The sequence below is a fragment of the Bombus bifarius genome, unplaced genomic scaffold (assembly GCF_011952205.1).
Source record: "Bombus bifarius isolate JDL3187 unplaced genomic scaffold, Bbif_JDL3187 scf7180000009243, whole genome shotgun sequence".
NCBI classification, from domain to species: Eukaryota; Metazoa; Arthropoda; class Insecta; order Hymenoptera; family Apidae; genus Bombus; species Bombus bifarius.
This window is the reverse complement of record NW_022884989.1, coordinates 4,365,972-4,377,177: the sequence shown is the minus strand read 5'-3', so window position 1 is coordinate 4,377,177 and position 11,206 is coordinate 4,365,972. Positions and strand designations below refer to the sequence as shown.

At 29.4% G+C, this 11,206-nt stretch overlaps 3 protein-coding genes across 4 annotated transcripts in view; 2 read left to right on the top strand and 1 right to left on the bottom strand.

The window, feature by feature from the left end:
- Positions 1–129: 129 nt before the first annotated feature.
- On the top strand, positions 130–3,342 carry LOC117214638 (ufm1-specific protease 2). Its single transcript, XM_033460835.1, has 10 exons — positions 130–434; positions 520–735; positions 829–1,056; positions 1,127–1,288; positions 1,372–1,465; positions 1,560–1,820; positions 1,908–2,054; positions 2,161–2,296; positions 2,366–2,619; positions 2,693–3,342. Exons 1-10 carry the CDS (start codon positions 396–398, stop codon positions 2,902–2,904), a joined length of 1,749 nt encoding a protein of 582 aa, XP_033316726.1. The 5' UTR covers positions 130–395; the 3' UTR covers positions 2,905–3,342.
- Positions 3,343–4,487: 1,145 nt separating this feature from the next.
- LOC117214640 (mitochondrial import inner membrane translocase subunit Tim8) lies at positions 4,488–5,268 on the bottom strand. Its single transcript, XM_033460839.1, has 2 exons — positions 4,950–5,268; positions 4,488–4,740 (listed from the first exon to the last, which is right to left on the bottom strand). Exons 1-2 carry the CDS (start codon positions 5,046–5,048, stop codon positions 4,567–4,569), a joined length of 273 nt encoding a protein of 90 aa, XP_033316730.1. The 5' UTR covers positions 5,049–5,268; the 3' UTR covers positions 4,488–4,566.
- Positions 5,269–6,829: 1,561 nt separating this feature from the next.
- The window catches only part of LOC117214810 (lysophospholipid acyltransferase 1), a 30,430-nt gene continuing 26,053 nt past the window's right edge, over positions 6,830–11,206 (top strand). For both annotated transcript variants that reach the window (XM_033461159.1, XM_033461160.1), the window contains exon 1: positions 6,830–7,114. In XM_033461159.1, coding sequence (XP_033317050.1) covers positions 7,031–7,114 — 84 coding nt within the window. In that variant the 5' untranslated portion in view covers positions 6,830–7,030. The remainder of the gene's footprint in view (positions 7,115–11,206) is intronic.

The window sequence follows — 11,206 nt, the reverse complement described above, 5'->3', positions numbered from 1 at the left end:
TCGTGATACCAACATTATCCAGAGAACTTTTCGATTTAGTAAACAAATCTTATATGTTCGAAAATTGACTGCTATCGTTCAATAACATCATTCGACCTTTCGATGTCGAATTGCGATTATTGCGAATGACATTCCTACTCATGGCTTTTTGAATGTTATCAAATATAATTAGTTTGGTAACTATACGTAACTACGCATGATCATTCTGTTACCGTCTACATACGTTTAGTTGATGACACTTGAACTGCCTGTATCTTGTACTTCATATAATTTTGATTGGATGACTACACCTGTTCTAATGTACTTTTTGAATCAAACCTTGCCATATGGCGATAGCACACACTTAATGCGGAATTAATTTATATAAAAAACTAGTTTATAATTAGATTGCTGAAATGGCGCCGCAATTGCGAATTTTATCTAATGTCATAGAGGTAATTTCTAATATGTCTCTTAATATTTTCTATTTTTTGCTGTGTTGTGACATAAACTTATTTTATAAGTAATGTAATTTTTCAGCGTTTAAAAAATATAAAGGATGGTGTAACAGGTCATTTATATGGTGTTATGTATAATAACACATTGACAGTATTGACATTCAGTGTACATATAGCAGATAATGTTGAAACCAACATAAATCATACGATGTTACAATTACATATGTCAGCAGAAGTATACCTTTGTGGCATTTTACATGTGGGTCAATGTGAAGAAAAACTTTCTGATGCGTTTCAGGTAAAAATATGTTAAATGTAATTCTGCAGAAATAGAAGAAAATATGTTTATTTTAATTTATTCTTTTAACGTTTACATGTTATAATTGTTTAGGACATTGATATCACAGATAATCCATTATTTTTGAAGTACACACATGACAATTTAAAGATACAGGCATATTTTTATATTCATTTAAAACTTGAACCTGTTACTGATATAAATGTCATTAATGAGAATGATATTTGTCGAGAATTTATTTATATTAGGTTAAGAGGAAGCCTGCCATTAATTGCACAAAATGATAATATAATGGAAGTGTTAGAAGAATCAAGAAAAAATGTAAGTTATTTGTGTTTTATAAAAAAAAAACTGTTATTATCATATTATATATACTAATTACTTTGTACAGATTGTATCAGGAAAAGTAGGAATTCATTTTCCATCAAAGAATGCTTTCCTTTTTAACAATGAAAATATTGAAAAAGATATATCTTTAAGAGAAATTCTAGACATATCTGATTATGAAGGAAATAAAAATGTGAAAAAAGCTGTGAAAGCTATGGGAATGGAGGTATGTTTTTTAGTATCTTTTATAATATTGCCTATGGCTTTGATACTCTTCAAAAATATGTATTAATTTTATTAAATTACTAGGATGCTGTAAATGCTTATATACTTTTAAAAATATCTGGAGACAGACTTTCTGAAGAAAATGTTAAATATGCTCCAGTACTTCATTATATAAAACGTATTATATTTATATTTTTTAATATTAAATATTATATTCATATTTTTCAATATGCAATGAATGAATTCAAACAAATGTAATATTTATAATATAGGACCATTTAATAGCTTGGAATGTAATTTATTTATTGATACACTATCATTGGTCAACCTCAATGTAAGTTCAGCAGATCTGTATGGCATATTGGTAGAATCCATGTGTCGAAGTATTAAATTGATAGAAAAATGTTTTGAGAATCAACTGCAAAAATCAGAAACATCTATAAAACTTCCAGTACCCATACACTTCAAACCTCAAGGTTTTGGGCATCTGATCACAGTAGTTTATCCAAGTGGTTATAGTGATAAAGAAACAAGTAAGATTTTCCATTTTGTGTAAAATATAAAATTTAATATATTTATATAATATAATATATATGTATATATATCTGATTAAATTTCAGTGGAATATCGTGAAAATTTACATAAAATTTTGGGATTAGATATGACTAGGCCGTATTTTCGTTATGCAAATGCTGTGAAATTTGATAATGATTCACAAACAGAGAGTATACTTAGAAATCCTCACGAAGCAATTTCGATAAATGATGGTACGTTTAATATAGTGATGATATCACATTATATTATATTACAGTATGTTGCACTACATTATATCATATTACTATTTATATATCTTATCATGAATTTCTTAATTAGATACATTAAATGGCAATCGAAAAGTACAACTTGTACAAGGTTCATATATGTATCATCATTATATGCAAGATAATTTTGATGATAATGGTTGGGGATGTGCATACAGATCCTTACAAACCATTATTTCATGGTTCAGGTAACTTTAATTGTAGGAAATTATAAACATTCTATCTAATTTTATTTAATTGTAGATTAATCATTACAGGTTACAAGGTTACACTGAAATACCAATACCTTCTCATCGTGTAATACAGAAATGTTTAGTTAACATAGGAGACAAACCTGCAAATTTTATTGATAGTAAACAATGGATTGGCTCTACGGAAGTAGGTTTTGTACTGGAAAGTCTTTTGGATATTAGCGTTAAAATACTCTGTGCATCTACAGGTGAAGAAGTATCATCATTAGCTCCAAATCTACTACATCACTTTCAGACACAGGGTACACCAGTAATGATTGGTAATTAACTCTTCCTCTCTGATGTAAAAATAATCGTTTACTTTTTTAAATTTTATATATAAATAAATTATAGGTGGAGGAGTGTTAGCACATACAATTTTAGGAGTCAGCTATGATCAAATTACTGGAGATGTTAAATTCTTAATTTTGGACCCTCATTATACAGGTCGTGATCATTTACCAAGTATAATAAGCAAAGGTTGGTGTGGATGGAAATCAAAAGATTTTTGGAAAAAAGATGCATTTTACAACATGTGTCTTCCACAGAGGCCAGTATGCATCTGATCATGTTAAATTAAAAATTCAATGCAAGTTATGCATAGTAACACTGGCAATGTTCAGAAGTATTTATTAATTAGAGAATTGAAAATAATGTAATACATATATGTTTGAATACACAGAAAATATATATTATATATAATACATACTAGATTATATATAATATATACATATATATCGCGTTAAAATGGACATACAACTTACACAAAATGTATATGCAAATTCTATTTTGTTATACAACTATTTCCATATAAAAGTTGATGTGTCCACAATTGTTGAGCTGAAAAACATTGTTATTTATATTTATTTTTACTTTATAGTTGATATTAATTGCATATTGAGTGCATTTTTAATATAGTACTATAAACAAATCAGAAAACATAATATTTAATCTTAAGATACAAATAACCATTCCAATTTCCTACACTAATATTCTAAAGTAAACTGTTCCTGTATAAATTGATACTTCTATTCTAAAATTTTATCCTTTCATGATTAACTTTTAGTTTTTGAATAGTTCTTCTTTGTTGAAAACAAATAAAATATATTCTAATTTTTGCAAAAATATTAAATACTACTGTAACAAAATTACATTTAGCTGAAATATGTAAAATATCTATTTTTAGTTCAAAAGATTCATGTACAAACTAATCTTTAACACTTTGTGAATTTGAATTAGTAAATTATCAGCATTCAAGAATGATACCTACAAATTAGTCCTATATATTTCAATTAAAATATATATTTTCGAGAATATTAAAGAATTTAAATGGAGTTACATCTCTTGTACTATATTTTTCCTAAGACTTTTGAATATTTTCTGGTTATATGCGAGTGCTCTTCTTTATGGGGTTATCATTACGATTCCTTAAACTCAGTAGAAAATTATTAAGTTAATCACAAATAAATTTACAAATTAAATGTTCAAGCATTTATCTAAATTGTTATTGCTCAAGCAAATGTATTTGATCATCTTCTGTAGCAAAAGAGAGATGCAACTTCCTTTAATAAATTAATTAAAATTAAAAATAATTGCATTGCTAAATTTATTTTTTGAATTCCCCAACAATGAGATTCAGCATTTCAAATATTTGAATATATAAACTGAAAGTTAAATACTTTAACTGCAAAAATACTTACAATGTTATTTCTACCAATTAGGAGATTCTGATTTTTTGTTGACATCTTTACAGAATCAGAAGAATTTTCTATAGATTTTTAATTTATATATATAAATGCAATTAATTGCACTACTTAAGTTCAACATAATTATTATATTCTTAAAAGTTATTCAATATGTATAATGTGATATTAAAATAGCATGTATCACTTGAAAAAAAACATGCTTGTTATAACATCATAGTTGTTATATACTATATTTCTATAGTCCTCAAACAAATTGAAAAATTTTGCAGCTATTTGTAAGTTAGGATGTACATTTTGTAACATATACATTGAATTTTTGTATAAATATATTTAAAAAAATGATTTTGTTAAAGAAAATACATAATTGCTTTTGTTATTTGATCAATATTAAGTAATGTTTTATTTTCAACACATACGTGTGTGCGCAAACACTTGTTTCAATATATAAATGAGATAAAAAGAGCTTTATTTCATATATTAGGCAATAACAATGCAACTATTATAAGCACAATTTGTTTAATATTACATGTTTCCTACAGATTTTTGTAAAATTTGTGCAAAACGATTTGTAATTAAAAGCGAAACATCTATAAATCTATCAACACAATTACTTAAGCATGTTTCTGTTCGACTGTCCAATTTGACTCCTGGCTTATCAACACACTTTTCCCAACAAATATCATTGAATTCGTGGATCTAAAATTACATTATTGCTATTAAAAAATTTTTGATTATAAAACAACAGTATCAATAAAAAATCATGTTCAATATACACAATATACACAATGTTCAATAAATTAACCTCTCTAATGCGTTACAATAAATTTCAAATTTCAAATAAAACAATTCATAAGTAACAAGAACAACATTTTTAGTTTCTGATTATGGCATAAGATCTACTTCACCTGAGCTTGAATTTGTGCCTTTTGCTTTTCAGCCATAAAAAATTCTTGCAATTCTGATTCTGCCAGTTTATTGCCTTCCATAGCATCATCGGCAGCCATTGTTTGAGTATATTGTATTTTTTATAATTTTACAAAATAATTTACTCAATATTTTATAAAATCAATATTTTAATCTTTCCCGCACACACGTGGTCTTAATAATTAGATAATCACCAAAATCATTGTTTACCAGTGAGTATCTAGTACCTTATATACTTCATACAAGGTAACTCTTTTTTACGAATTAAAAGATGTTACTACGTAACTACGTAATACTACGTAACTACTAGTAACTAGTAACATTTCCTGTTATGAAAAATACAATATTTAATTAAATTAGTCAATAATGTGAGATACTAAATACAAAAAAAATGCATTCAAACTATAACAATAAATATTTAATATTTTAAACTATGATAAAATAGGGCATATTATATTTAAAATATAAATATTTATAACATGATTATACAATAGAATTAATTTTAGATTATCTTTGTGATAGTAGTTGTAAAGATCTAAAAGACCTATTTAAATAATTCATGTAATTTTTTACTAAAATGTATAAAAAGTTAGTAAGCAAGTATAAGTATTTATTGTTCCATTCGTATATATACGTATATCCGTATGTAAGTACAATAATACTTCATAAAATATGCAAAAAGAACCATAGTATTATTCAGAGAGTTAAGTTCTTCCTTTTCCCTTTTCCGTGTTCGCCTCCTTACTTTCTTTTCTTGAAAATTTCCCTCTCGTATATCCTAGTGTACTTGTGCTATATTCCTATATTTCTATGTTCATGACTGTATGCTTTGGCATTAAGTTTTTCCTTCAGCATCTCTTCTATCTCCTCCTCTCGTTGCTTCCCCACTTCTAGACCGTTGGATCATACAGAAAGTTAATACACATGAAGTGTTCTTTAACGAAAAAGATAATATTTTTATTGTATTAATACATGTATATGTTTGTGGTTTTTCCATAAATTTGTTTTCACTAAAGCTAAGCCTTCGCATTTTCATGAAAAAAGGAATTAGTTTTCAATTTTGTTATTATATCGAAAAATTTTACAAAAAGTTTTTGATGAAGTCATTACGATATTATATTATGATTTATGATGCTACATATTTGACAATAACAACGCCATTTAATAATTATAAGAATGAACGCCAGATACAAATAGGTATTAAGACTTTAATGATCTTATGTCCTCCTTGGAATATTCGTTTCTTGCGATTATGTCTTGTTCGTTCGTATGTTTGACTTGCTTATTATTTTTCCGATTATCTGGTATACCTTTTTGAAGTAAACCTACGTATGGCAAATACGTTTCATTTTATTTCCTATATAATATAAAATACGGTTAGCTATGAATATATTTACGATACAAATAATTTCAATATATGACATATGCACACACACACATATATAATTATAAAACCTGATGAAGGAAAATAAATCTGAAAATTCATGCACAGCAAATTATAATAAAAAGTCATCTATAAATCAATACATTTATTTGAATTGTGAAAAATTATGTAAAAGGATATCGTAGATTTAGTAAGATTTGTAATTAAGCAATACGTGTATTACTAAAAGAATTCTGTATGAAAAAGGAACATTATAGTTTAAAATTTGAATTCCGTCACAGTCGTTAATATTTGATTAATCATCGAGTCACGCCAGATGTACGAGCCAGATATCTACGGGCCCGTAGCCAAATACTATTTCACCATTCAACTATAAGCGAGGATCTACAGTCCAGCACGTCACGTGCAATTGATTATACTACCCGTAGATACGGCCCTGAATACCGGCAAGGCTGCTAGCCGGCGCGGAACGTAGCGGCGCTGCATTTCAGGAACCGTCGTTGACGGCGTCATCGCATCTCTATCGTAGTTGAGTCGTTGCGTTCTAACGATCATATTCCCTCGAGAGAGAGCAACCGAACGGAGTAGGACCGTGTCCTCTAAAGGCACACGTTGGTACCGTCAACGTGACGGGTGCTGTGTGCGCGCGTATTTATTTGATTTGTATGACCATTGACAATGACCACGACCATGGAGGACTATTATGACGGTTCCCGGACATTTTCCTGGCTCGCTGATTTCATCGACGTGCCGATCGATCAGGTGAGAAATTCATCCGAAATTTATATCTCTTTCTGATTTTCTCACGGGCATCCACCTCTCTTATTTACCTTTCTACCGCTCAAAAGGAGGGCGCATCGATCGAACTTTAGATTATTATGGATATATGTCGTTTTTATTGAGTAAGTATCCTTCTTGCTATTGACCTTGTTTTATATTGTGTATATACTTGACGATGGATTTCACAATGTCAAGGTTAGGGTTCGTTACACTTGGAGCCAACGTTTTTGAGATAGCAACATTGCGAGCTATGTATATTCTCTGGTTATCTTCCGCATAATTTGGAATACGTTTGTTAGATAGTCGGAACAACTATATTGCGACCGCTGGTTTTGTGATTCGAACGGTTAACTATTCGTTAATAAGTTCTCTATGCTGTATTTTATATGGTATACGTACACGGAATTGATATAAATATCTTCAGTAAGAACTATTTATTGTCTCCGTACGTTACATATTTTAGTACGTTTCGTACTACATTTACTGCATTTTTGTATTGTTTTATGTTCCTGTCCTATTACATCATAGGCACATTCTGATGCAATTTCTTTTTTCTACACGGGTTAATTCTATCTAGGAGTGTATCTTATCGAACGCTAGTTGTGAAACGTGAGAAAAAGATCTATTTACTATGTTTTTAGCATACGTCCATCACATAATTTAGCATTGAAAAATATGTGAGATATATGAATATGGTGCGACAAGAATCTTAAAAATAGCCTCTCTCGGATATAGTGTGTTTTGTGTAAATGTTTCGACGTTTAATCTAACCACAATGCGAGCATGCAATTTCTATGTGCTTCGATCCCTCGATAAGATCAAGTTCGTACACGGTCTGAAGGTGTTACAGCGATGTGAATGTCGATAATGTTAAAGGTCTCGCAGAGTGATGAGGTTATCATTAAAAACTGCGGATGAAGTTACGCGTAGAAGTCACGAACTTCGAAGAAATTTCGTGAAAGTGCCAACGTACCACGAAATATGTCATTCTGTAAATAGAATGACCAGTGAGTGTATTCAGGGAGGGACGATCTGTACTATACGAGTTCTACATCAGATGCAACAGTTGGGAAAAATCGAGTGCAACGTGCACTAATTCCACATAAGCAGCGAACGTGCGAACGTTCACCGTGCACTGATTACTTAATAAGTAAACATTTGACTTTCGACGAAAGTAAAATTCGATAGCAGTAAAATTTGCGGAACGCGTGTAATCGTGTGTAACGTTCATGATATAAGGATTATTTATAGATACGAATATTCGTATATAATAAAGTAAATGAAACCAGTAGTGATTACTAAATTTATAAAGTTATGCTGAGAGCACTTAATTTATAAAATTCAGGCAAACGTGTAATTTATAATTATTTATTATTATTTGCTTATTATTTATAATTGCGTATTAAGTAATTATTATCGATTTCAATTATATTACTTTGCAAAAAATACTAAAGTAAATTATTATTACTAATACTCATTTAATATTTTGATAATCGTATTTATCCAACATATCAGTTATATCGTATCAGTCAGATTAAATAGTATTCATTCGTAAGTACTTCATGAAATTGACACGTGTAAATAAATCGAAAGACGTGTTAGTCAGGCTATCGTTTTTTGCTGGTTGAACGATAGTAATTGTATCCTGAAAATTGCCGTGCAGTAACAAGCAGCGGGTGCAATTTCACAGCTATTGAGTGGTTCGAAAGGAGCCGTTTTAAACGAAGCGTTTCTTGGCATTACTTTTAGCGGGCCACTTTTTTCCATTATTTTCATTCACAGTGTGTTAAAAGCACTTAATTTATAGCAAGCGAATTTCGAACAAATAAATATAATGTTCCCACTACGACAAGCGGAATAGTTGTTAATAAGTAGGATATAGGGATAGCCTTACCTAAATTTACGTTGTAAGGTTAATAATGTTATTACCATTTTTTTTTACAATTAGATCCTATCATTTAATATATCCTTTCAATTAATAGCGTCTTCGTAATGATAATCATTTTTATTTCGATAATTTCTGCAAATTTGCAGTTATTACCAAGTATCTATTCAAGTTATCAATATTGCTTTGCGATGAAATATGTAAGTATTCAGAATTGATAGGAATATATGTAAATTTCTATTGTTTATATGTACATATATATATCTGCGTATTCTCACGTATTCTCCGTGAATTGACCTTATGCAAATCATTTTTACAGGGAAATAGTGCACCAAAATAATTCAAATTATGCAAATGTGAATATTTAGTCACGAAAGTGAAAAAGAAAGTTGAAGTACGCTATCGGGATTTGTATTCATATAAGCTGATGTCGTAACCTGTCGTCGATGCTTTTTAATTTTAGAGCTGCGTGAGATGCGTGAACGTCATCGATTGGAAGCAGTGCAATTCGATGCAAGGAACGTATAAGTAGAAGTGGGTTTATCGTGTGCTGAGCTCACAGCTTGATCGCTACATTTTTCTAATTGCACTTTTAATTAATTCGGTGAATTTCCATGAGTCGTCGATTCATTCATTTATGATATTGATCATTAATACTGAATGAATTTTAATACAATACAAGTAATAGAGCCGGAACCATTTTTCACAATTGAACTGATATTCTTAGTGAAATTGTACAAGTTAGAAATTATAAGCTTTTTAAGTTTAATTTTCCAGTATTAACTTTTAAAAGTTATTATCGGAAGAAATTTATGCCATTACATATGCCACACCATTACATTTTTTTATTCTAGAAATTAATAAAGTTAAACAAATTCAATTAAATCTTTTTATTATTATTTAATAATAAGCGAACGATAGGAAAGTTATTATTGTTAATGATTACAAATGACATCGAAACAAAATCTGGATGGAAAGAAATTTTACGAGTTGTATAACAGTAAAATGAGTTTAATAATGAAGCAAATGAATATTTGCAAGTAAATCTTACAAATTACAAGTCATTTAATTATTATATTTAATCATCACAAAAATATAATCACAAAATAGAAATCTCACTTGTAACTCTTTAATTTAACTTGACATAATTTGTAACTTTTTAATTTACTAATATTGTTATATAGTTGATGAATTATCGAGCGAAGGACGGTTCATTTTCATCCTTTCACGATTCGGTAAAAATTATTATTAGTAATTTCTATTACTTTCACCAACAAGAGTATAATCATATACAAACTTTTCCTTTTTAACGAAAGATAAATATCTTTGGATTTTTGTTTAACACAGTAACAGCATTATCCTTCAGTGATTTTTTTTTTAAATTATAACAAAAGTATACTTGAGAGGACTCTTAAGAAAGGAGATCTCTTGTTCTCAGTGTTAAATTATAAGGCCCATTTCATTTTGTCACCTGAAAATATATGTCTTTTTACTTGTTAGTTATCGTACAACCAGTAGCTGAAAGTAGAGTACAAGAAGGCCCAGAACTATTTTCAATTATTATAAAAGAATTTCAAAGAACTATGTTTAAATACACCGAACATACTATTCGTGCAAGGCTAGTATAAAAAGAGGAGAAAGAAAGGAGCAAATAAGAAATATGCAATTGTTTTTCCACAACTATTTGGTAACTATGCAATAATAATTGTATATGATTCATTCGCTATCGGCTAACAATGAGCTCAACAAGGTGACCCTGTTTCGTAGTTGCTAATTCTACTGATTCGTTCTCAATGTAGCGAGGAACAGGATTTAACTTCAGTGTTTGTGTGGAGGTGTGATCGAGGAACTGTTATATAACACGCTCTACGATCGGTTCTTGCTAAAGAATACATAGCGAACTAATGTTGTAAATGTTACAACGCGTCTAGAAAAATGCAGAAGAGAACCCGACCGTTCTCTATTTTCGGAAGCAACGTGAGTTGGTTCCCGTTTCGTTTCCATAAACTTTTAGTCATCCACAAAAAGACCACGTTCTTTAGGTGTTCCGTTATTGTACATAAAATTAGGTATTAGCGATGCTCCGAAAAACATGTTCATCCGGTTTGGTTTATAGTCTCTTTCTTCATCCAAGACCGTATCACGAATATTACGCGAGCATATATTTGTATCAAGAAACATTTTTTTTA

Excerpts from the sequence above, each read along its gene's own strand:
- LOC117214638 (XM_033460835.1), top strand. The coding sequence starts at position 396 with ATGGCGCCGCAATTGCGAATTTTATCTAATGTCATAGAG. Across the intron at positions 435-519 it reads TTTTATCTAATGTCATAGAG|CGTTTAAAAAATATAAAGGA; the intron begins GTAATTTCTAAT and ends GTAATTTTTCAG. Across the intron at positions 2,297-2,365 it reads ACCATTATTTCATGGTTCAG|GTTACAAGGTTACACTGAAA; the intron begins GTAACTTTAATT and ends TAATCATTACAG.
- LOC117214640 (XM_033460839.1), bottom strand. The coding sequence starts at position 5,048 with ATGGCTGCCGATGATGCTATGGAAGGCAATAAACTGGCAGAATCAGAA. Across the intron at positions 4,741-4,949 it reads AGGCACAAATTCAAGCTCAG|ATCCACGAATTCAATGATAT; the intron begins GTGAAGTAGATC and ends ATGTAATTTTAG.